The 26,973-nt window shown below is 37.5% G+C and overlaps 1 protein-coding gene across 2 annotated transcripts in view; it reads left to right on the top strand.

Moving 5' to 3' along the window:
• atp2b1a (ATPase plasma membrane Ca2+ transporting 1a) overlaps positions 1–26,973 on the top strand; it is a 122,853-nt gene that overhangs the window by 44,136 nt on the left and 51,744 nt on the right. For both annotated transcript variants that reach the window (XM_055154163.1, XM_055154164.1), the window contains exons 3-4: positions 22,045–22,242; positions 25,345–25,602. In XM_055154163.1, the coding sequence (XP_055010138.1) occupies positions 22,045–22,242; positions 25,345–25,602 (456 nt within the window). The remainder of the gene's footprint in view (positions 1–22,044; positions 22,243–25,344; positions 25,603–26,973) is intronic.

Below are 26,973 nucleotides of genomic sequence, written 5' to 3'. Positions count from 1 at the left end.
GACAGACCCTCCACTAGAAAAGTTACCCAATGCATCTTTAACAGTGCAGAAGTCTGTGGAGAGTAGAAAGAGCTTTTAAAATGTTGGAGAGCTGTATCTGTTCATGGGCGGTTCTCTCTTTACCGTCTTTTACCACAAACATCCGTCTCAGAGTTTGGGAGAATGAGTGACTAAATGAGCCATAAAGATTCCCTAAGGGCAGCGGTTTCTCATCTTTTTTTACCCTATGACTTGTTGCCTCGGGTTGGGTTTTTGCCATTTGGGATTTTAACTTTTCAAATGTACAAGATTATCTGGTGAGATGTTTCTTTCTATGAGTTTACAGTTGGGTCCATATGACCCTATTTTCTGATCTATAATGTTATAATGTTGTTTCCTTATCACAAACATGGAGTTGTTTTGTTTTATTCAGTCAAGTTTAACACACAAACCCTGCATATTTAGGCTTGTGGTGTGATGTGGTGATACAGGACGTGCTCCACTCTGTTTTTAAAGGGACAGTCTGGAATTTTGGACATAGGACCTCATTTCCTAGTGAGCCAGAGTGTTGGAGACATGTGGAGACTTTTTAAAATATTCCATCCAGTCCTTGTATTTGCAGAGGTCGCTGGTGCTAGGCTAGTGCATGTCAATGGCCATAGTTAGCGCGACACTAAAAACAGTCTTACCCACTCCACAAAACACCTGAAGCAAAACTATTATTACACTAGACTGTCGATGTAAATGTCTGTGTTGGTAGAATAATGTTTGAAATAAATCTAACCTTGCATCGCATGAATCGTCGCATGTTGAGGGACTATTTTCTCATATATCAGTCCACCGCTGCCAAAAAGTACAACTCACTGCTGCTGCTCAGATATAAATCCTTCAAATGCAAGGTTGGTTTTACGTCTAAAATTATTCTATCGACACAGACATTCACATCGACAGTCTGATGTTATAATTGTTTTGCTTCGGGTGTTTTGTGCAGTGGGTAAGACTGTTTTTAGTGGCAGGATAACTATGGCCATTGACATGCACTAGCCTAGCACCAGCGACCTCTGCAAATACAAGGACTGGATGGAATATTTAAAATTCCACACATCTCCAACACTGGCTAACTAGGAAAAGAGGTCCAAAATTTCATTATCTCCTTCACAAGAATCATGATTTCAGCTCTCTTATTCAAAATGTCTACTGAACTAAAGCTAAAAGGTCGATGTTAACTTGAAAACTACTGCTTCATGACATCACAAGGTGGAACAGTGCATTTTGAGCTTTAGAGATAACTAATAATACTACTCAAACATGTGTGAATGAAACAAAACACAACTCCAGGTCTGTTTTTGATGAGGTAACAACATTCTAACATGGCTAAAAGCTCACAAGAGTAAATTTCGACCTTTTTAAACTCATTATTCAGTCCCAAAGCTACAGCGAGCCCACTACATAGCCTTTATGTTCTGCTGTTGTGCACATAAATCCTTGTAATCTAAATACCATAATTAGTCGACTAAGACTCCATCGACTGATTAATCGTCTGAAAGGCTACAGCTCTGTAGTTTCTCTCCCTGTGTTCTCTGTGTTCTCTGTCCCCGTGTCTGCTGTGTACTCCCCCGAGCAGTAGACAGTCGGCCTAATCGCCAGCGTGACCTTGACTGAACTTTTGTGAGAGGGGATTTTCAGTTTGATCCCAGATTAAAACAGCACCACACTCAGAGCAGAAAGAGTCCTCTCCATGGGCAGTTTTTCACTACAGAAAATATGACACAGAACTGCAGCAGTGAAAGGCCCTGAGCGTCCGTGTGACTACAGCCTGACTCATGAGGATGTCATAAAAACGGCTTTGGACAAAATAGATTCGGACTTTTTGTGTTGAATCGTTTGTAAATTCTCAAAATGATATCACATTATTTGTAATCTATCTGGATGGACATGTTACAGCTGTGCAGTTTGCTAATACAGCTGCTCAAAGGCTTTGGTGCAAAACCATTTACACATTTAAAAACTGTGTAAAGGTTTTATATTACGCAAAGTTGACTCTTGTGAGCTTTTAGCCATGTTATAATGTTGTTACCTCATCAAAAACAAATCTGGAGTTGTGTTTTGTTTCATTCACACATGTTTGAGTAATCCTTTATTATTCGTCTGTCTATATCTACGAAGCTCAAAATGCTCGGTTGCAACTTGTGATGTCATAGCGTTGTAGTTTTTAAGTTAAGAACTACCTTTTTTTACCTTGTATTGAGTAGAGATTGGAAATTCCAGGGCTGTTACGCAATTATCCAAATGATTCTAGTGAAGATGGAGTTTAAAAACACAGAGGTACAACGTCTCAAGTGGAATCGAGTTGGTTTTTGGTCAACCACTTTTAGGCCGAGTTTTAAAGGCTTTCGATTGACTTGAGCGTAGTTTTGTTTTTGTTTTTTGTGACCAGACAGATCTGCATTGGACAGATGGGCGAGAGTCATAGAATTTAAAAAGATGTATGCACTCTCAAGAGTCCGATTATTTGAATGTCATCTGCAAAGAACAAAATGTCTTGTCTTTTTATAGAATCTTGTTGTACCTCTAGTTTTAGACCTCATCAAACATGTTCTGTTATTGGTAAGATTCTTGTATTAGTTTATCAGTTCATATTTCAGTCTTCTTTCAAATGTGAAGGCTCCTGAAGTTGCCATGAATGTCCACTCTGTAAAATTAATTTCTGAGTTTTCTAAAGCCTAGAGAATTTTGTATTTTAAGAGCAAAATAAAGACACCTGGAACAGGTACAGCGGTTTAAAAAAAAAAAAATTGCGAGAATCACAGCAACTATTTGAGAGATGCTGACGATTTTTCAATAGCAGGTGAATTGGAACCAGAATCTTATATACACAATCTATGGTTTGAGCATGGAGAGTTGCATTAACCTTGTCAGGCTGGCTTCAATTTTATTTCTCTCCAGCAACTAGGTCAGGAATCGGAATACACTAGATGGTTTGCAAGAACCCCGGAAGTTGTAGACCGTGCACCGGCCAATCAGTGAAGTGACGTCAAACTCAAGCGCCTGTCTGGGTCCCTTTTGTGGAACAGCACAACAGTAAACAAAATTTTCGAGATGGATGTAGACGGAGACATACATTCTGTGTTGGCAACAATTCCCGAGATCGAGGATTTAAAGCCGGAACAAAGAGAATGTTTGGTGAATTTTGGTGCAAGACGTTATTGCTCTTCTTCCTACGGGATTTGGCGCATTACATACGTCATGACCAAATAGTAGCAATTGTTTAAATAAAAAAATATCTGCCCACATTTGAGCTAACGAATCCTAATGCAGGTCAGACAGTTTCCACAAAGTGAAACAGGCTGATGAATCAGGCTAGCATTAACCTTAGACCCACTGAATCACAATATGACAAAGAAATTGGCATACTGTCACAGGGATCAGATCATGGTTACATTTTTCCTGTCATTTCTTCCATCCCTTATTTTTTGTTAGTATATGACATTTTTAGTACATGGAAAATCTGAATTGTTGTCCTGAATTGATGAAGTAGATCTGAAACATCTGATCGTTCTTGGGCTTTACTGTCTTATCGTGAAATGTCGTTTTGAGGGCCTAGTTTGTTCGGCGTATGCACACGCTGTTACATCAGATTAAGTTGTAAAGTTCAGTAAAATGTCAACATGGCATTGGCTCCTTTTCAAGTGCTCTGGCCGTCTAGCTCTTTGTTTGTCTGAAAAAGGCAATATATAAAAGACTACACGGATACCAGCTTTTCTTGATTTGCAGTTTTAGGTAAGCTTTAGTCAGTTTTGGAAATAAATTGTTTATATTTTAGTTTCTTTGTACGTATATTACATTTTTAGATCAGTTTAAACGGCATGTAGATGATCTCTTCCGTGTATTTGAGCAACATCTGTCTTGAGGTCAAATTAATTCCACTGTGTACTTTCTGCATCTAATTATAAATCGTTTTCTTGTCTTAAAATCAGGAAGTGCGCCGTTGTTACTAGTTATTGTTAGCCTTACCATGACGACAAACACTGCTCTAGCATCTGTTGTGAAAAGTGCTTATAAACTCATCACGGAGAGTAATTAGGATACTCTGAACTCCAAAGAAGTGAGGAATAAACATGACGGCGAGGTCGTTCTAGCAAAGGAGTTTCAATGCAGTTTAAAGGGCCCATTATTACGTTATGTTATGTCTTTCTAGGAGTGTGCAAAAACATTGAAATGTCGATATAACGTATTGTTTAATGCGATGATACAGTATTGGTATCGTGGGCTGCTGTATCGATATATCGCCAAGAGCCATTTGACATTTTTAATAAATCTTTATTCGGCCAGTAATGCGTAGAACATACATTAAAAAACGTAAATACATAGATATAATACAAAAAATAAATATTTCTTTTCTATAATAATAAACATAAATAAATGTCAGATTTTACTTGTGTCCGAAAAAGGAGTGGGAGGAAGTAAATACTTATTTAACCCCACCCCTTTTACCATTTTCACTGTTTTGATGATTAAAATGTTGGTGTTTCATGTTTACTTTGCACAAGAAGTGGTTTAACAAAGACTTTTAGTGTCACAGCCATGATTTACCCATTATTGTTTATTGGACCATATTAAATCGATTTGAAATATATCGTATCGAATCAAAAGCTCACTGTATCGAGCGTATCACGGTCTGTGTATCGACGTATATATCGTATCGCCAATTTCTTAACGATACCCAGCCCTAGTTGTTTCCGTCAAAAACAAACCCGAAGTTGTGTTTTGTTTCATTCACAAACAAACCTTCCATATTTAGTCTGTTTTCTTCTCTCATTTGGATGATTTTAGACCTGGAATTGCCAATCTCTCCTGAACAAAAGGTAAAAAGGAGCTGTTAACTTGAAAACTACCACTACATGACATCACAAGGTGGAACAATGCGTTTTGAGATTTGGAAATGTCACCAGATTAATAAAGGGTTACTCAAACAGAAGCTCAGAAGAGGCAGTTTTACATAATATAGGACCTTTAATACAAACGTCATTGGTATCGGTATTGGATCGATATTACGATACTTGCCTTAGTATTACTTGGCATCAGAAAGAAACAGAAATCACTGGTATCGCCCGTCACTAACGAGCTTATTCTTCACAGGATTGGGAAACTTATCGCTCAGTCAAACAGAACTAAAGCTTTGACAATTGAAATAGGATTTTAATTAGTTGCTTTGGCCGTATCCCAAACCTCTTATGCCAATCTGCAGCTAATCCACTCCATTTCCAAGGTCTTAAACCCTGTGGAGTTTTAACGATTTATAATTAGGCTTACTACGCTAAGCTAACGGTAGGTGTGGACAAAACACCAAGCAGGTCTGAGGCAGTTAAGTTATTTTATTTGTTTATTTTGCAGTTATATAACAATAAAAGGGCACGTTACATATAAAAGTTGGTGCAGGAAGAGACAAAAAAAAATCCAAAAGGGCTTATGTAACAGCCTCCACCATTAGAATACATAAAATTTTAAGTTATCGCCCTGGATTACTTAAAAATATCTGTATTTACGTATCTTAAAAAATGTATTTCAAACATTAAAATTCAATGAAACATCCAACCGAATGATTTTCAAATATTTTCTTTTTCCTTAATATTTATCTTTTGCTTTAAAGGTGCAATATGTAACTTTTCTGGTTTCTGATCTTCTACTGGCTTTTCTCCATGGATATGCTTTTTTTTTTTTTTTTACCCCCCTTACAAGTAGCTCGGCAAGGGATTTCTGAATTATACATATACTGAATAATTCAAATTTGATGAATAACTATTGTAAATGTGTTGTTTTGAACTTTGTGTTCTAATAAATTGATAATGGTTCTGTGTTTAAAGGCATCTAACGGTACAACAATAAGGCTTGTCCTCTTATTTCAACTCAATTTACTGCAACCGCTAAAATGAGTGGATCTCCGACATTTTCATTTTGTAAAGTTAGCTCACCGGACGCAAAAGGCTGGAGAAAAGTTCCCTGCACTAGACGGTTTGAACCTCTAGTTTTAGACCTCATCAAACATGTTCTGTTATTAGTAAGATTCTTGTATTAGTTTATCAGTTCTTATTTCGGTCTTCTTTCAAATGTGAAGGCTCCTGAAGTTGCCATGAATGTCCACTCTATAAAATTAATTTCAGAGTTTTCTAAAGCCTAGAAAATGTTGTATTTTAAGAGCAAAATAAAGACACCAGGATCGGGTAGAGCGGTTTAAAAGAAAAATTAACATTTTAAGGCCAGAATGACGAGAATCACAGCAACTATCTGAGAGATGGCGACGATTTGGAGCCAGATTTTTATATACACAATCTATGGTTTGAGCATAGAGAGCTGCATTAACCTAGCCAGTGCTCCGCTCAATTTCATTTCTCGCCAGCAACTAGGTCAGGAATGAGAATACACTAGACGGTTTGCAAGAACCCCGGAAGTTGTAGACCGCACATCGGCCAATCAGCGAAGAGCTGTGAAGCCATGACGTCAAACTCAAGCGCCTGTCTGGGTCCCTTTTGTGGAACAGCACAACAGTAAACAAAGCGGTCGAGATGGATGTAAACAAAGACATACATTTTGTGTTGGCAATGATTCCAGCAATTGGTTAAATAAAAAAAGTACCTGCCTACCGTCGAGCGAACAAATCCTAATGCTGCGAGGTCAGACTGTTTCCACAAAGTGAAACCGGCTGATGAATCAGGCTACCACAGTATGGCATTAAATAAAAAAATGCCTTAAAATACATGGATTCTTGCCACAGATCTGACTGTAACTTAACCATGCACTTGTCTCCATGGAGATACATTTTGTGCCATACTGTGGAACATCTGAAGCAGAGTCAAGCAGGCGAATCTTCCAACACAAATGTTACGTACTGTTTGTTCAGAAAGTTGTGTTTGTTCAGAAAGTTGAGATGGGTGTAGTGACTTTTTCAGTTTCATACTTCAAAACAGCATTTGTCTAAGCAGGTTTTTCACACACAGATAATTTGACTTTCAAATGGCTGTTGTCAGTGGCATGAAATTTCCCTTCTGCCACAAGACCGAATCTGCTCCCACTGTGAAGTATACTCATTCATAGTGTACCATTTTATTATTATTTTTGGGGGCTTAGATTGGACTGGACTAATAGTTTTTTAAATACTCTAAACAGTGCTTTTACAGAAAATTGCTATTAAACTATAAGAGGACTGCACGATATTAACATTGCATATTGTGGCATTGCTGTTAATTACTTTATATGGCAAAAATAAAGTAAACAAAAACAAAAAGCAAGATTAAAAAAAGGCTAATTTGGTACTTAAAGAGCCCATTTTATACTGTTTTCTGATCTGCTGTTGTAGTGTTATTTCCTCATCACAAACACCCAGAGTTGTTTTTTGTTTCATTTACATGTTTAAAAAAAACTGAAAACACTCTGTTCCACCTCGTGATGTATTTTGAGCTTTGAAGTTGTAAACAGACTAATAATAAAGTATTATTCCTATTGTGTAATATAGGACCTTTTTAAAATAATGAAAATTTCGTCTTTCATTTAAAAACATAAAAATCATAAAAATAACAGTACATTTCAGTCAGACGGAGATTTAATATAACAGTGATATTATGCAGACCTGAGTCATACTGTCGTCTATTGTTGACTTGAAACTAATGTATTCTTAGTTTTTTGCTGAAAACTGCACTTTTTTTTTTTTTTTTTTGCAATTTATTCATTGCTTTTTCCCCCCACATACGCCACAATAGATATGTACATAGATTTTTTTTTTAGCATAAAATAAGAATGTTAGAAAAGCTGAATTCTGGTCAGCATTTCCAAGGGAAGTAACAATAATTGAAATATCGTGATATGGTATCATCCAAAGTCTCACAATATTATCTTGGCCCATCACATTACAGTATATCAAATTACAAGTCTCTCTGCTTATTTTCATTGTTATGGTGCAGCAACAGCTTAAAAACAGAACTACACAGACCCAGAGATCTCCACCCTTTTTTTTTTTTCCCAGTGAGCTACCGTTACAAAAAGAAAATGCCCCAAAACTACTCATTTTAGTGGTCACAAGAAATTGAGCTTAGGAACACCCTAGATGGTAAACAGTTTGAAATCTATAAAACGCAAACTTTTATCCATTTATTAGTGCACAAAGGCATCGAAATGACACATTTACAATGGTTCATCAAATCTGAATCACTGAGCATAATATGTATAATTCAGAAATCCCTTGGCGAGCTGTTTGGAAGGAGGCGGAGAACTGCTGGTAGCTCCCGAGCTACAGGTTGAAGACCCCTGACATAGACCGTGATCTTTTGCTCTGTTTCAGTCCAATTTACATGATGAAGTAACTATTATCAAGCACTTTTAAATCTTAAGTATTTGGACATGAGTCATACTGCATATTGTGAAAATACTGTATTGAGAGATTTGGATCCTGGATGTACGATACAGCTTTTTCTGTTTCGATACCTATGTCGATACTTTGGTTTTAAGTATCTGCCGAAACCAACCGATACCAGAGCAGTGACTGAAAACATAATTTATTTCCTTTAAACACAATAGTACGGTTAAAAAAGATAAATTGTAGCTGTAGATTGTAGCTGTCATTTATCATTTAATGTAACTACAGAACTGTCTTACTTTGTCCAGTATATCATTTTTTTGCACCAATTCATAGACCTAAATATATATCCAATCCATCAAACCAGTATCACCGGTATTTTATCGTTGCATCCCTAATCTGGACATCATTACATCCCTGTTGTTTGTATAGTTTAAGCAGAAAGGGTCACAAGCCTCTCTGAAATGAACTCCACGCTTAAATGTCGCTGGCGTTGCGATCGTGACTGGGGAGGTGCTGTTCTCATTATTGCTGTTTATTTGGCTCCTGCACAGTTTTCCGTGTTAATTGCTGTTTAGTGTGGATAAATATTAAGGTTGCGGTCTATTGATCTGATTGACTTTGGGCCAAGATGATTTGACAAAAGCAGAGCACACAAAGGTCCCTACAGAGCAGAAAAGGATTGTCAACATTACCAACTTAGCATGGGTTAAAACAGCTTGAATTCACAATGTTGATCTTGAGTTCAATAGTTTTGATAAGGCTTAGATTTATTTAGTTATGACTGTGATTATTTGAATTATTTTATGAGTTTTTGTTAGTTTTCATTATAATTCAGCTTGAAAAAAACAAAATTTATGTATTTCATAGAAGTCAATGCTATCATGCCGCATTAATTAATGTTATGAATTTAAACCTTTCAAGATCGGTTGCTAGTTGCATTTTTGCAGTCCATATTGATACTTTGCAGCAGATGTCATCAACATTCCCAGAGTATGTGATGTTAACTGAAAGCACTGCTCTGTTTAAAGCTCTGTCACTCAAGTTGGAGTTAACCTGATCTTTTTTTTAACACAATCTGACAAAGAACTGACTTGGTTGGAACTAGGGATGGGCATTCGATGAAATTTTCTTAATCGATCGTCGGAAGAAATTAATCTGATCGCAATTTAATCGATTAATCATCTGATAAAAACATTTTTCAATGGACTTAAAAAGACAATGATCAATACAAGTTATTACAGCGTGGTCACTCGTAATTACATTGCGACTCACTGGTAACATTTTCACTGGACACTCACTGAGACATACACTGTGCACATGGACTCACACTTGTCCCGAACACAACGGAAAGCGTGGAATTTCTTGTACAAGTCATCGTTAAATACGCATTTGTGCTTCGGTACGTTGCAGACTGACCGAATGTTTGTGTCTCGCTCCTTCTGAGTGCAGAGAGACACACACTACACAGCAACCTACATTCAGTTTGTCGATTAAAATTAACGTAATCTTAATGATGATTAATCGATTAATCGCCCATCCCTAGTTGGAACTACAACAGGTGAACTCATTTGGGCTTTTGAATAAGTCAAACACTTAAAGAGGACTATGGCTCATATTGATCACAGGCTCCTGAAAATGCAATCCATTTAAGTTAGTGTTTTTTGCTTGGTATGTCAAATGTTCGCAAAGACTGGGTCGTAAGAGATTTTTTTGGGGGGGTCACCTTGTCACAATCTCCGTGCACCCCTGCTCCTCACTTTTTCAGCAGCACCGCCTTGTCTAACCAATTTTTGGGATTACTGTTTTACCTTGTTTAAAACTTGAGTACCATATTTTTCAGACTATAAAAAAATTGCACCTTATATGTTACTTCTGGTTGTGCTTACTTACTCAAACTGATTTTCACATATATTTCACCAAGTTGTGTTCTTTATTCCAACAGAAGATGACTGCTCCTTAGCAAGCTGTTTTTTTATCGCTTATAGTTTATGTGGTTTTAAGAGAATCCAACATTACTGTTATTGCGCCTCATAAGCCGGTGCGCTTTATAGTCCAAAAAATACAGTAATTGTTCAGAGAGAATAAAAGAATAAAATATCCTCATCAATGTTCAATAATGGTAACAAATTTATTTCTTGATTTATGAATAATGTCTGTTGTCGCGAAGATTTGTGACTTTTAAACTATGGGTCCCCAAAAAAAGGTTTGGAAAACACTGATATAAATCATATTGTTTTGTCTGAAATGTTTCACAATATGGCATTAAACCTTTCCTTTCTATCTTTATGGAGACCAAACCAGACCAAGTTACAGATCAGGTCTGTGGAGAAGTTATCCCTCTCACAGTCAGAATGCCTGTTTTTGTAGATATTTTTGAGCAATAAATCCACCTGTAACTGAGGAAATGTAAGGTAGAGCTGTTTAAAGTCACACTGTGGAACATTCCAGGCAGAGCAGAGAAACAAGCAGCTGACGGACCCCCACTTGAAATGCGTCTAAATAAATTAAATTGAATTAAATTGAAATTGAATTGTGTGCATTGTGTCACCATGGTATCTGCTGAATATTCCGCCAGTAGAGGTCCATGTAGAAGCCCCCTCCCCAGCATGATGTCACTGAAAACTATCAAAAAATAAAGTGCTTTTCTGTCTGTATAGTTGTGTCTCGGTAGCTGTAAAAGTGCTCGTTTCCATAAAGCTGTTGAGTGAGATGAAGCTGGCCTCTTCAATTGCCAATATAGCCATTTGCCTGTGTTCAATTAACTGTATTGATCCCTGTGGGTGTGAAGGGGGGCCCATAAACCCACCCAGTGCAGCTCTAAATTAAAAGTACCAGATAAGGCAACACAAGAGGCCTATTATTAGCAGTTTGTAAACCAGACTCATCTAATCTCTCCCCAGTTTATCCTGAAGCGTTACCGTTGTTTTCTCTAATCAAATTTTCTTTTTATGGCAGTTGCGCTACAATCAGACAGAGAGAAAAATCACACACGGAAGCACCTTTTGATTTAAACATAGCCTCAAAAGTGAACTGCGATTATGACAAAAAGGGAAGGAGCCTCTACTTCTTACAATTCACATTCATTGTTTTGTAATTTGACTTTTGTGCAAGTTTGAGGCAGTTTGACTTTTGCAGGAAGTGAAAGTTTTGTCATTTAAACCATAGAACAGCTTGTATTGTTTGTGCAGGTATTGAGTACAATATGTGCTAGTATTTTTCCACTCAGTTAGTAGTGAAATTGTGCTTTAGTTTTTAATAATACAATGTCAAAGGTGCATTGTGTAACTTTTCTGTTGGGGGGGTAAGTCAAATGCTACTCTTCATGGAGAAATGAAACCTATGTATCTTTATGAAACCACTGTTTTTCTAGGTATTTTTGAGCTATAAAACCACTTGTAATTGAATAAATGTAAGGTAGAGCTGTTTAATGTCATACTGTGGAACATTTCAGGCAGAGCAATGATATATCCATAGAAATGAGCAGGTGACGGACCCACAACCATAAAGTTACACAGATATAATGACAATATATCAGTAGGACAGGGATATATTTTTAAAGACATAATTATGATTTGTTGTTTCCTATTTTTTTTACTTTACTAACATGTCTTGCAACCATTTTTTGACCTTAAACAATACAGACAACTTCCATGATTTAAAGTCCAAACTCATTCTTCTTTCATTCATTTCACCATCTAATGTCCTGCACCAGGGGTCTCCAACCTGTAGCTCGGGAGCTGCCGGTAGCTCTCCAACCCCTTTCAAGTAGCTCGCCAAGTGATTCTTGAATTACATGTATTGTCCTGAATAACTCAAATTTGATTAACTAATGCCTATTATTAATGTAAATCCATTATTTTGATGCCTGACTTTATGCACTTATAAATAAATAATGCTTTATTTTCAGTTTTATCTAACTGTACCCCATCTAAGTCTTGCCATGGCCCTTATCTCTGGAATTTTCGTTTTGTAAAGGTTGCTCACCCGAGGAAAAAGGTTGGAGACCCCTATCCTACACTAATGTCAGAGCTACTAGTTATTGTGAATAATATTTTGAAAACAGTGTTCCCGTTTTGTCTTGCACCCTCTGCAGGTACTCATGGAGTTTTCTTTGCTCAGAAATCCCTATATCTTTCCATGCAATATTTAAAGCTGTAAATTATTTAATGTAAGGGCTGAGGTATCTTAAAATAGCTCAAAGTCCCATAATTTAAAGGGCTCATATTGCGCTATTTTTTAATCTGTTATAATGTTGTTTCCTTGTCACAAACATATCCAGAGTTGTGATTTGTTTCATTCACACTCAAACTCTTTATATTTATACAAGAATTGCTCCACTGTGTTTTTAAACTCCTTTCTTATTCATTAGAATCACTTGAATAATTTCAGAGTTTGAATTGTCAAAAGGTAAAAGGAGCTGTTCTGAACTTAAAAACTACTGCTTCGTGACATCACAAGGTGGGACGGAGCATTTTCATCTTTGGAAATGTAGACAGACTAATAATCCAGGGTTACTCAAATGTGTGAAAGAAACAAAACACATGTCCAGGTATGTTTTTGAGGACCTAACATGACTTAAAAGCTCACAAGAGTCAATTTTGTGTAATACAGAACCTTTAACCACCTTTAATCACAGGAGTAGTTGTAGTCGTTGTAGTAGCAGTAGTCGTAGTAGTTGTACTCCGGTGTTAATGCGGTTGCATTGTTGAGTTGCAGTTGGCCCTGTGGTATCACATTGTACAATCCTTGCCTTATTTAACCGTGAAGGCTGCCCTGACCCTCCGTGCAGCCCTGGGGTCAGCTGGGGACATGCATACAAATGAAACTGTTAATGATTAGCTGCTTAAGACCTGAAAGATTTGACTGTCCTAAACTCGCATCATTTCTGTGTATTGATTCTGATAAACTGGCAGCTGCGTTTTAAAGGAGACGTAGTGCACAAAAACACTTTTATGAGGTCATATTCATGCTCTAATGGATTTCCCTCAATATAAGCTTAAGTTGTATTTAAATTGATTCTTGCATGTTTGAGTAATCCTCTAAAAATATTTGAGTCCTCAGGAAATGTCTGTTGTCAGCTACCCCCTGTCCCCGCCCACAACTCTGTACTTAATTATGATTCTTTTAAAGACTGATTGACTGTTAGCTCCTCAAAAACATTCCTGGAGTCAGTTTGTTTCACTCACACATATCTGAGTAACACTTCATTATTAGTCTGTCTACATCTCCAAAGCTCAAAATGATCTGCCTCGTGATGTGATACAGCTACCTTTTTTACCTTTTGTTCAGTAGAGATCAGCAATTTCAGGAGTGAAATCAACCAAATGATTCGAGTGAAGGTGTATGGTGGAATACTGGCTCAAAAAGTCCCTCTGGCTTGAAAGTCCTGGCTCGAGTGTCCCATCCTGCCTTCTCTTGGGTGGCACATGGGTAACTGCTGTGCCCAGGAGAGGGAGGATGTTTTCAACTTTAATGTGATGTATTAAGTTAGAAAATCTGCATTCTATATCAAAAAATTAAATGTGATAAATGCCGGGTGTAGGGCTGGGTATCGTTAAGACGTTGCCAATATGATATATACTTCAATACATAGGTCACGATACGATACATATCTCAATACAGAGCACTTTTAGTTAGATACGATATATTTCAAATCGATTTGATATAGTTCAATAAAAAAAAAGAATGGCTAAATCTGGGCTGTGATACCAAAAGTCTTTGTTAAACCACTTCTTGTGCAAAGTGAGTATGAAAAACAAACATTTTAATCATTAAAACAGTGAAAATGTCAACAGAACAAACAACAAAACTATAGCTCTGCAACAAAATAATTTAGCAAAATATACAAAAAATACTTGCCGATACACTGATACAGCAGCCCATGATATTGATACTCTATCACCACATTAAACGATACGATATATTGATATTTTGATATTTTTGCACACCCCTAGTCGGGCGTTGTTCATGTAATTTTACCGATCTTCTTGTGTGTTTGAGACCACCAATTTTTATATGTTTTGTTTGTATGCATGAATAAATGTGTTGAGATGTATTGTAACTTGTATGTGTAATTAATACAATATATATAATTTTATTTTATTGTTTTAATATGTATATAGATTAACTAACTTAGTTCCATAAAGGGTACAATTCAGGGGGACTTTCCAGCTTGGGGACCTTCCAGCCAGGGCAACTTTTTAGCTGATTTCCGTATAGTCTTTAAAAACACAGTGGAGCACGAAATATGCAGTATTTGTGTGTTTAAACATGTGCGAATAAAACAAAACACAACTGATGATGAAGAAATTACTTTATAACAGAGATCAGAAAGTTGCATTACATGGTCCCTGTAAGTCATTTTACGTCAATACTGAGCTTTACAATGCACTAAATATAAAATCATGGTCTACGTATGTGAAAGATTATGACGAAATACCAGAAATAAACTCTATTACGTCCTTATTTAGCTCCGTCTGTCAATTCAACTTATGCGAAGGCGAAATGCTGAGAATTATTAGCTGTCAGTGTGTTTTTATGGTGGGCTGAGTGAATGAGAGTGGACACAGTGAGACGGGAGCACAGAGGCAGCTATAGCAGGAGAAAGGCCATAGCATTTTAACACAGTGAGTCATTCTCCCTGCTCCTTTTGTAATATAAAAGTGAACCCGCATTAACTTATTCTAACGTCACTTAACCTCGTAACCAGGTATAAAAGATACATACAGTAGATCTGAGATAAAAACGCAGTAAAAGGCTCATTTTACGCTGTTTTCTGATCCATGTTATATGTTGTTTCCTCGTCAAAAACACAAATGGAGTTGTGTTTTGTTTCATTCACACATCTTTAACACACAAACGCTGCATATTTAGGCTGAGTTCTTCTCTCAAACTCAACTGAAAACACTCTGTCCCACCTTGTGATGTCATACAGCATACAAATACACCTTCACTAGAATCATTTTTGATCATTTCAGCCCTGGAATTGCCAATCTCTACTGAACTGAAGGTAAAATGTCACTGCTAACTTGAAAACTACCACTACATGACATCACAAGGTGGAATAGAGCATTTTGAGCTTTGGAGATGTAGACAGAATAATAAAGGATTGCTCAAACATGTGTGAATGAAAAAAACACAACTCCAGGTCTGTTTTTGATGAGGTAACAACATTATAATGTGATTTAAAGCTCACAAGAGTCAATTTTGTGTAATATTGGACCTTTAAGACTAGGGATGTGCAAAAATGTCGACATATCGTATCACTTAATGATACAGTATCGATATCGTGGACTGCTGTATCAATATATCACCAAGAGGATTTTTTGGTTCTTCGGATTAAGTCTTGTCAAGGCATTTTAAGAGGAAAAAATAGCATGTTAACAGTTTTGTTAGTTTCCACAAAATATCACAATAAATATCGCACCGTGAGATGTATATCGTAAAAATATCGTACAAAGAGATTTGGATATTGTTACATCTCTAATCGTGAGCCTCCCCGCCATATCATGAACTTTCCCACAATATCGCAATAAATATCGTACCGTGAGTTTCATACCGTGATGATATCGTATCGTAAGACTTGGATATCGTTACACCCCTAGTATATTTTACAAAATTATTTTGTTACAGCGCTACAGTTTAGTTTCTAGTTTAGTAGAAGGAAAGTCTATGTAGTTTATGTAACACATTTAACATTCTCACTAATTTGATGATTAAAATGTTTGTGTTTCATTTTCACTTGGTACAAAAAGTGGTTTAACAAAGACTTTTAGTATCACAGCCATGATTTAGCCTTTATTTTTTATTGAACCATATCGATTTGAAATGTATCGAATCGAATCGAAAGTGCACTGTATCAAGATATGTATCGTATCGCGTCATGTATCATATCAGCAACTTCTTAATGATACCAGCCCTATTGAAAATGTCAACTTTTGTCTAGAAACTACTATTTTAGCCTCGTCTTTAGTGCGAATACTCAAGTTTGCGTCGTGACAATGATTAACAAAAAACTTGGTCTTAATGTCAGAAATGTCTCACTAAACAAATTATTCTTTGCTCCGAACACACTAGAAGAACTATTGGCATTCAGACTAAAATATCATGCTGTCAACATCATCAAAAAGTCTTTGTTTCTTGCATTCATTTTGACATTTATTGTGCTTCTTAATTATTCCAAGTTAATTGCGCTCCCAAGTTGTAATTTAGTTCAATAGTTTCCCTTTAAAGGTGCATTGTGTAACTTTTCTGGTGGAGGGTCTATCAAATGCTTTTCTCCTCTTTTCTGTCTTCATGGCGACCCAATTAGACCAAGTTACAGGTCAGATCTGTGGAGAGGCGACCCTGCTCAGAGTGAGAATGCCTGTTTTTTAAGGTGTTTTTGAGCTATAAAAATACCTGCAATTGAATAAATGTAAGGTAGAGTTGTTTAAAGTCACACTGTGGAACATTCCGGGCAGAGCAATGACACACATCTCCATAGAAACAAGCGGATGACGAACCCTCCGCCAGAAAAGTTACACAATACACCTTTAAAAAATAGGAAATAGTTTTAACAAAAATCATACTGTGGAACATTCCAGGCATAGCAATGACACATATCACCATAGAAACAAGCAGATGACTGACCCTCCGGCAGAAAAGTTACGCAATACACCTTTAAAAATAAGAAATAGCTTCACAAAAATCACAAGCTCATTAGCATTCCCAGTCAAACGAAGCGTACAGAGCCAAACATTTCTCCACGCGGCGCTCACTTGCACAAAACAAGATCACGTTGTGTAACATTGACCTTTTTAAACATTTAATTGGTAATTTTCTCTGTATTTAGTCTCTTGTAATTTCCGCTAAAACTTAATGAACACACCGAGCCTGCGCCGGGACATTAATTCTGTTCCAGAGATGGCAGCAGCACTAAAAGCGTTTTGGTAATTAGATGGACAAGTCATTTCTCAAGCAATTTTTCTCAATTTGTGATCCCCGTCTCCAAGTGTGACTCAGTTTGACACTTCTTTTTATGACAAAATAATTAAGTTACTCATCCCGCTGAGTTCTCTTGTCTCAGCTCAGACAAATGATCCGTACTGGAGTGTCTTAATTTTATATTTCAGCTTTGTATATTTTGTATATTTGAGTAAATACGCCGCATTATAATGTTGTTTCCTCATCACAAACAGACCTGGAGTTGGGTTTTGTTTCATTCACACTTGTTTAACTCACAAACCCTGGATATTTAGGCTGAGTTTTTCTCTCAAACTTCCCGTTCCACCTTGTGATGTCATGTGGTAATACAGGAAGTGCTCCACTGTGTTTTTAAACTCCATACACCTTCACTAGAATCATCTTCAGCTCAAACTCTTCTGAACTAAAAGTAAAAGGCAGCACGAAAACCACCACATCAAAAGGTGGAACAGAGCATCTTTAAAGGTGCATTATGTAACTTTTTCTAAACTCGTGCTGGTCTCTGTGGAGATGTTGTTGCTTTGGCTGGAATGTTCCACAATATGGCATTATACACGTGATCGAGTCTGGAGCTGTGGAGAAGGCAACCGCGTATTTCTGAGCTAAATTTGATCGGTTTAATGCCATACTGGCGAACATGCACACCAAGTAAAGTTAATTTCCATGGAAACAAACAGATGGCCAACTTCCCCCACTAGCAAACTTTATTGATCCACAGGGGGAAATTATTGGACACAGTAGCTCACACATCACAACATAATATAATAACAAAGAGCAAAAAAATATAAATGGTAATAATAAATTCTAAATAATAAAAAGATGGCAAGAGACAGGTGTCAGATAAGACATAATTATATAAATGTAAATGTAAAAGTAAAAATAAAATAGAAAGATAAGTAATAAAATATAAAATCTCAGCTTTATACAAGAGGTCATAGGAAGACAGTGCAACAATGATGATTGACAGGACATAGGGTTATCTGTAACATAAGGGATGAGTTGTTGTACAGTTGTAGGGAGTATTATCTGTTACAGAAGGGTGAGTTGTACAGTTGTAGGGAGTATCATCTGTTACAGAAGGGTGAGTTGTACAGTTGTAGGGAGTATTATCTATTACATAAAGGTGAGTTGTTGTACAAAGGTCTCCAACATTTTTTCCTCCAGTGAGCTACTTTTACAAAATGAAACTGTCAGAGAGCTCCCTATTTTAGTAGCTGCAAAGAAACTGACCCTAACCCCAGACATAAGTGCCTCGGCAAGCCTTAGACGGGGAACAGTTAGATGGTTATAAAACACTATCCATTTCTCAGTGCATCAATTTAGGCATCAAAATGATACATTTACAATGGCGATTACTCAAATTTTACTTATTCAGCACATACATAGAATCCAAAAATCCCTTGGCGAGCTACTCTGAAGTGGGTGGAGAGCTACTGGTTGGAGACCCCTGATTTAAAGCTTAACAGTTTATTCTGGGATATTTTTCATATATATAAGTATATTTATTAAATTTTATAGAGATTGTAGAACAGCTTGATATATAGTTTATTTTGGATACATTTATGTTTTTGTATGCCTTATTTCAAGTTCAAAATATGTTATTCATTTTATGTTTTATACATCGCAAAACTGCTCAAAGGAACATATTTGAAGCCTATATTTATTTAACGTTTTATGTAAATTATCAGTAAGAAAGTGTTTTTTTGTTTTGTTTTTTTGAGAGAGAGACAATGAATAAATGTTTCATGTAACAAAAAATAAATAAATATATGAATAATCGTGATAATGATTTTTTTCCATAATCGAGCAGCTCTAGATCGTTTATACACTTTTAAGGTGTTTCCAGTTGTTAATTTTAAATATTAGAATAATGAATCAATCTTCTTCACTTTACAGTACTGTACTATGTACTATGTAGGTCTAATTTTCACGTTATGATGAGTTATAGAACACAAAATAATAATCAGTTTCAGTATTAATTAGTATCTGATTGTAAATACTTTTCAAGTTCTATAATCTGAACATTTCTGTGTAGGAAATCGCATGCAGACATGAGCAGAACATGCAAACTCCACTGTATTTTCAACAGGCCTTCACTTCACGTCTGAGTCTGCTTCACTTGCACATTTGTTTCACCCTCCATCCCCCATCTGCCCATCAGTTTCACACAGTCACTGCTCTCCCTCTCTGAGCTGTCCTCTCACTTCTCCTTTCTCTCTCTCTCTGTTTCACTCGCTTTCTCATCGCTCTCTCTTTCACATCTCTCTCTCCCTCCGTTCCTGTCTGTCTCTCTCTCTCTCTCTCTCTCTTCATATTCTCTTCCTTTCTATCTCTCCTTAAACTCTCCCTCTTTTCATCCCTCCCTTTCAATCTGTCCTCTCCCTTTCTCTCTGCCTTCTACACTTTCTCTCTCTTTTCCTCTCTTCCTTATTCTCTCTTATGCTCCTTTCTTTCTCACCTTTCTCCTCCCTCTCCTGCTCTCTCTGTCCCCCTTCACCCTTCTCTCCTCTCTTTCCCTCTTTCTCTCTCTCTCCCTCCTTTCTTTTCCTCCTCTCTTCCTCCTTTTCCACCCCTCTCTCCCCCTCTCCTCTCTCCTCTCTCCCTCCCTCTATGACACACACACAAATCCAGCCAGTCTGCAGGCCGCCCACACACTGTTAGTCGGCTTGAATAGAAGTGAAAAAGTGTCATGCATCATCAAATGTGCGAAGGCCCTTTTGAGCGCGCGCCTGCCTCAGTGTGGAGGCATGTGCACCGGGGCTACTGCAGAGCCCTGTGTGTGTGTGTGTGTGTGTCTGTGTGTGTATATGCATGAATGACCACATGGGCTGTAATGTGACTGAATAGAGTGTAACTGGACAGTACGACATAGGAGGAGGAAGAGGAGGAGGGGGAGGACGTCTGGCTTTGCGTCATCATTTTAGTCTTCCTGTGCAATGCTTTTAGTACGTCTCTGTGTCTCAGTTTGGCTCGCACAAGTTTTTCTGTTTCAGTACCTGTATGTCGTTACTTTGAATTTAAATATCTGCCAGTATCAACCAATACTAGGGCAGAGGCTGGTCTGTTTTGTAAATGTTGTTTATCATTTAAAGTAGGCAAGGCAAGTTTATTTGTATAGCACAATTCATACACAAAGTCATTCAAAGTGCTTTACAGAATAAGAAATCCATTAAAATCACAATACAAACAAATTAAAACATAGATAATCAAGTAACTACAGAACATCTTTCTAAAAATACAAGTTTAATATTATGGTATATTAATATATTTAATATTGTTGTGGACATACCAGTTTGTCAAAGCCTGATCTCGTCAAATCTAAGAAGCTAAGCAATGCCGGGCCTGGTTAGTACTTGGGGCCTGTTTACACGAGAACGCTTGCAGGTAAAAACGACAAAATATTTTATCGGAAGTGCCTTTAGTTTAGATGGTGACAGCGTTTTTTGGGGCTTAAAAACGCAAAAATCTGAAACCAACCTCCAGAGTGGAAAAGTTGAATACGCTCCACTGTAGTGTTTCCGTCTACACTGCCCAAGACGCAAAACTCTGGTCAGACCTGTTCACATCGCGTACACGTTTACGTCACATACATACAGTACACAGAAACAAACATGTCGGCTGGCATGCTTACCAAGTTGAATTCCACACACTTTTGCGTCACCGTCTGCACACAGATTTCCTCCCGAAAACACTCGTCTAAACGCTGGAATAAAAAGTGAAGACGCGACACCACTTTTGCATCTTCTGTTCAGACTGCTGTCATATAAATGTAGCCTTGGATGGGAGCCCACTGGGAAAATCAGGTGTCACAGGGGGGCGCCAGCCGCAAAACTGTCTTTGTGTCTTTAGGTAAAATTCTTTACTCACATTTCTTCAGTCAGTCTCCACCATCGGGTATGGAATGACTGAATAATGCTCTGTAAAAGACGTATATAAATAAAAACTTACTTATTTATGAGACTTTTTGGGACAGTAAATCTTCTTATTCCGCCAGTTTATAGACCAACATGGGAATGGGTCTGAACCAATATTTTGGAAGGCGATATCCGATCCACCAAAATGTTCCAATATTGGCGGTGATTTCCAATACCAGTACCATATTGATGCATCCCTAATCTTTCATTAGCATGTCAGGCCATTTTGTACTTTTTCTCATTATTTGATATTTTGGAGAAAGAGGCACACAGTCGTCTCACATGGCTTCACAAAACTGATTTAGCCAACAGAAACTAACCAAATTAGTTAGACAATCCAAGACAAATATAGGATTACTCAAACATGCATGAATGGAAATATAACTCTGAGTAATGATAATGAAATGATAATGAAATCTATTTATAACAATGGTTAACATTTCATAAAAGTTGATTTTTCATTATTTTACCTTAAAAAATATAAAAGACCCCAAATTATTACAAACCAGAGACATGTATGCTACTGACAGCCCAACTCAAACATGGACAATATTAATTAATAGTAAAAATGTAAAATGATGTTGTAATACAGTGAGTTCTAGGGTTTAACCACTGATTGAAAATACCAGGTTCAACATTTGTGAGTTTACCTTTTGTATAGTTTGTAAGTACAATGTAATCAATACGGAAATCTGGCCCCTGCCCCTTATTTAGGAGAATGAAGTCTGAAAACTGCCAATTATCTAGCCTGATTTATTCACCTTGGCTGCTTGCGTTGTTGATCTGTGGTTGTGTTGACGTGACTAAAAAGCTTGTGTCTCGTCTCTTGTGTTGCAGGTTTGAGTGGACAGCCTGCGGACATCGAGAAGAGAAAAACAGTGTTTGGGCAAAACTTTATACCGCCCAAAAAACCCAAGACTTTCTTACAGTTAGTGTGGGAGGCGCTTCAGGACGTCACCCTCATCATCCTGGAAGTAGCAGCCGTAGTTTCACTAGGCCTTTCTTTTTATAGACCTCCAGACGCAGAAAGAGACCGTAAGTATCTTACTGTTTTTATTTTTAAGGTGCATTGTGTAACAATGGTTTAGGGTCAATCAAAGGCTGTTCTTGCTAGAGATGTTATTGCTTTGCCTGGAATGTTTCGCAGTATGGCATTAAACCTTTCTATCTTCATGGAGACAAAACCAGTTACCGAGTTACAGGTCACATCTGTGGAGAGGCACCCCCGGTTCACAGTCAGAATGTTTTCCGGATTATAAATTACTCCGGAGTATAAGTCTCACTTTTTGAGGGAAATTTATTTTGTAAAATCAGCGACCAGGAACCAACATTTCATCTTGAAAGTCAAGTTTTAGTAATAACAATAGAACAGAGAACAACAGACTGTTAACGTCACATAATTATTGAGATAATTATAGCATAAACAACAGAACAAGTTTACCAAACTCTCCATCTCACTCCAAATCACTAAATCCACTGAATTCTTCATCCTCAGTGTCATTTCTGAGAAACTCTGCGACTTCTGAAGATAAACAGAGCGCTGCTTTGTCTTCTGTGTAACTGTCGTCAGATTCGTCATCAGTTCCACTTAGAATTATTTCAGACTTTCTGAATCACGATAGGATGGTTTCAGTTGTCACTCAAGTCACTTGGATTAAAAATTTTCGGTGGTACAGAAGTAATGGTGCGATCGACTGACATGATACAGACAGGACAGAGGCTCTTTCTGCAGGAGACATGCGCAGTAGAGTGAAGTGACAGTGGTACAGGAGTAATATTAGTCAGTGTGAACATTTTTATATATAAGTAACACCGGAGCATAAGTCGCGGGACCACACACACCATGAAAAAAGTGCGATTTATAGTCTGAAAAATACGGTACTTGAAACTAACTTGACTGAGTGGGGTCACTTATCCACAGATCTGACCTGTAATTTGGCCTGGTGTTGCCGCTTGCTTGTTTTGTCTCCATGGAGTTTAATGCCATACTGTGGAACATTCCAGGCAATGCAATAGATAAGCAGGTGGCGGACCCTCCATTAGTTACATACTGCCCAGATAATTATTGATGCTGACTTTAAGATGACAATGTTTTCTGTTGCTTTTAACAAAATGAACTGCTGAAAAGGAGAAGGTTTGAAATGAAGTCTCTTGGTTTTTAAGATTTGTTTTTTTACATTGAAGTTGCTCCACTTTCATCTAATAGGAAATGTGTTTTCAGAAATTCAGTTCACTAAAGGTGCAAAAATCTCTTAATATACAAATTCAGATGTATTTTTAAAACCTTCTTGGACTTGGCCAGCGCTGCGTCCAAGTAATTTCCCCATTGGATCAATAGTGTCTAAGGCAAACTCTTCTAAGTGTTATGTGTGTGTAATGGGCTGATTATAAAAAGCTCTAGTGAAACTGAATCAGTCAGTGGTTCTCAAACTTTTCACACTATTTACCAAGTATTTTCAAGTTTCACTAGCTCTAAACCAGATCTGTAAAAGGACTAAACTACGACTAAACCTGGTCTAACCTAGGACTAATATTTCTGCAGCAGTTCTAATCAAAGACTAACCTAAAGATAGAAAAACATGTTAATAGAAGTGACTCTAAATTAACATTAAGGGGCTGCAGAGTAATCAGAATACCTCCACGAACCCATACCACAGTTTGAGAACATCTGATCTACTGTATAATATTTTTGGGGTCATGGATTTCAGGCAAACGATTCCTTCCTGATTTGAAAGATTTTGTGAGGACCTTTCCCCGTTCAAAAGATATAATATTTTGATTTGAATTGAGTTATTGCTGGAACAACGGAGGACTGATGCTGTGCTGAATTCTTCAATTCAGGAAGGACTCCCTTTGCCCGAAACCCATAAATTTGAAAGTCTAATACCTGCTTTTCTTACTCAGTTTTGGATGTTTCTGAAACTGGAACTCAACAGTAAATCAACTTTTTTGCTGCTTAATGGTGTATATGGTGTTTTAATAACATTATCTAGTGTTCCTAGGCTTTTTTGTTGGTTAATTTTAGTGTGAACTAGGTGTGTTTATAGCTTAGTGGTCAAAAACAGCAATTTCAAGTACTATGTGACATCACGCAGGGCTAGATTGAAGCCAGGCATTACTGATTATCGTATTTTTCGGACTATAAGTCACACCGGACTATAAGTCGTACTTTTTGGGGGACATTTATATTATAAAATCAGAAAGCGGGAACCGACATTTCATCTTGAAAAGCAAGTTACAGTAATAACAATAGAACAGAGAACAACAGACTGTTAACGTCACATATGAACAGTTCTTCAGATAATTATAGCATAAACAACAGAACATAACAAGTTTACCAAACTCTCCATCTCACTCCAACTCACTAAATCCATTGAATTCTTCATTCTCTGTCACTTCTGAGCAACTCCATGACCTCTAGAGGTAAACGCAGCATCGCTTCCTATTTTGTGTAGCTGTATATGTAGAATTATTCTGGCCTTTCTGAATCCTGACAGGATGGTTTCGGTGTCACTGAAGTCCAGGCTTTGTCGATCCATTCAGTGACTTCCAGGAAAGTTGCATAGTGCATCCTCCCCGTTACCGTGAAGCTGTGTTCTCCATTCCCCCTTTCTGCCAGTCCCTCACAAGTTGTTTCACTACTTGCAACAGGACACATGCAGGAGACATGCGCAGTAGAGCCAAGTGACAGTGGTACAGGAGAAATAGTAGAAGATATTGACACACAAGCCTAGAGCCTCTCATGGCTGTCAGTGTGAAAATTTTAACATATAAGTCGCACTGGAGTATAAGTTGCAAGACCACCCAAACCATGAACAAAAGTGCGACTTATAGTCTGAAACAAGTACAGACATCTAGCTGCAGGGGCGGAGTTTGCAGTGTGGATAGACCAATCACACTGTTCCTTACATCCCCCGCCTCTTTCTCCTCCTCACTCTTCTCTTTAGTCCTCCAGGTGCTGCCCAGTTTAGCAGCTGTATTTGAAACATGGTTGTGGGTGGAGTTTAGGTGCTGTTAAAACACCATACACACATTTTGGTAGCAAAAAACTGCTTAGTGTCTAGTTCCACTTTAAGATAAACTAACTGAAAAAGCTATTCCTTCATTAATCTTTTCCTCTTTCCTTCTCCTTTCCAGATTGTGGAAAAGCGGCTGGCGGTGTTGAGGACGAGACTGAGTCGGAGGCGGGCTGGATCGAGGGGGCGGCCATCTTGCTGTCTGTGATCTGCGTTGTCCTGGTGACGGCCTTTAACGACTGGAGCAAAGAGAAGCAGTTCAGAGGTCTCCAGAGTCGCATCGAGCAGGAGCAGAAGTTCACCGTGGTGCGCGGGGGCCAGGTCATACAGATCCCAGTGGCCGAGATAGTGGTGGGAGACATTGCACAAGTTAAATATGGTAAGTAGGGCGGTTGGTGAAAACCTGGGTAATGTTTATTTTGGATGAAAAGGTGCGTGTTGCAACTTTTCTGGTGGTCAGTCCTTCACCTGCTTGTCTCCATGGATCTGTTATTGCTTTGCCTGATATGTTCCATAGCCTAGTATAGCATTAAACGATCTGTCTACATGGAGACAAGCATGTACTATATTTTTCAGACTGTAAGGCACACTTAAAATCCTTAAATTTTCTCAAAAATCAGCAGTGGACGTTATTATCCGGTGCGATTTATGTATTAATTCTGGTTGTGTTTACTGACCTCAAACCAATTTTATGTTGTACACGGTGCTCAAAAATCTGTCAGAATGTTTTAGTATGACTTTGGTAAACTAGAAAGCCGCACCGCATGATGGACTGTCATGTCCTTTAGTCCGATGACAGAAGCTGACATCAGCGCACAAGGAGCAAGCTGTTTTTTCAGCGCTTAAAGTTTACACAAATGAGCCTTGTGGTTTTAAGTTTGATTTCTGTAAAACGTAAACAAATGTGCACAAAGCTGCATCAAACACATTATTACTCAATGTATATTTGAGTCATCCTCATTGGAAATAAAAAAACAAACTTAAATTATCCACCCACTTTCACATTCATAATGCACATTCACACACCGGGCGAATTACACCACGATGGATCGTGGATGCCTGGGCTAAGGATTAGTCTCAAGTGTCGTCCTTTTGTTTTTCTTAATGCGCCTTGTAATCTGGTGTGCCTTATGTATAAAAATAGACGAGAGAATTCAACATGATCGATATTGTGCCTTAAAATCCAGTGCACCTTATAGTCTGAAAAATACGGTTTTATAGATATATATATATATATATATATATATATATATATACACACATGACATCTGCTGTTTTACCAAATGACATTTCAACTGGAAGACAAAAAAAATTGCCTATATTTGAAAAGCTGTAAATCTTGTATCTATTAATTCATTTTTAATCTGTACAATAGACAAGAGAACCTTTTATTGTCAGGACACAATACCATTATAAACCGCAAATAACACTGCTGTTTACTGCAATACAAATAAAATGTATTTGTACAGTTCCTTTTATGTTATATAGTATGTGTAACCTAAAACAGGAAGTAGATTCCTTTTACATATTGATGGAGAACAGACTCATTCTTTGAGTTTTTTCTATACCCTCCTCTTTTAATAGAAAACACTGCTTTGAACGTCTCTCTATGGCTGATTTTAAAAACACACGGTTTAATCTATATATTCTGTGACCTCGGCGTGGTTATCAGTGGTAATTTGTTAAGGCTAACCAAGATAATGTATTCAGTATGGATTCTTAACATTGCATTTAGATACATTATTCATTC

The sequence above is a fragment of the Boleophthalmus pectinirostris genome, unplaced genomic scaffold (genome assembly GCF_026225935.1).
Source record: "Boleophthalmus pectinirostris isolate CB_2022bp ecotype Guang Dong unplaced genomic scaffold, ASM2622593v1 HiC_scaffold_18, whole genome shotgun sequence".
In the NCBI taxonomy this organism is placed as follows: domain Eukaryota; kingdom Metazoa; phylum Chordata; class Actinopteri; order Gobiiformes; family Gobiidae; genus Boleophthalmus; species Boleophthalmus pectinirostris.
Note: the sequence above shows the minus strand (reverse complement) of the source record. Positions and strands in the feature narration are given on the sequence as shown.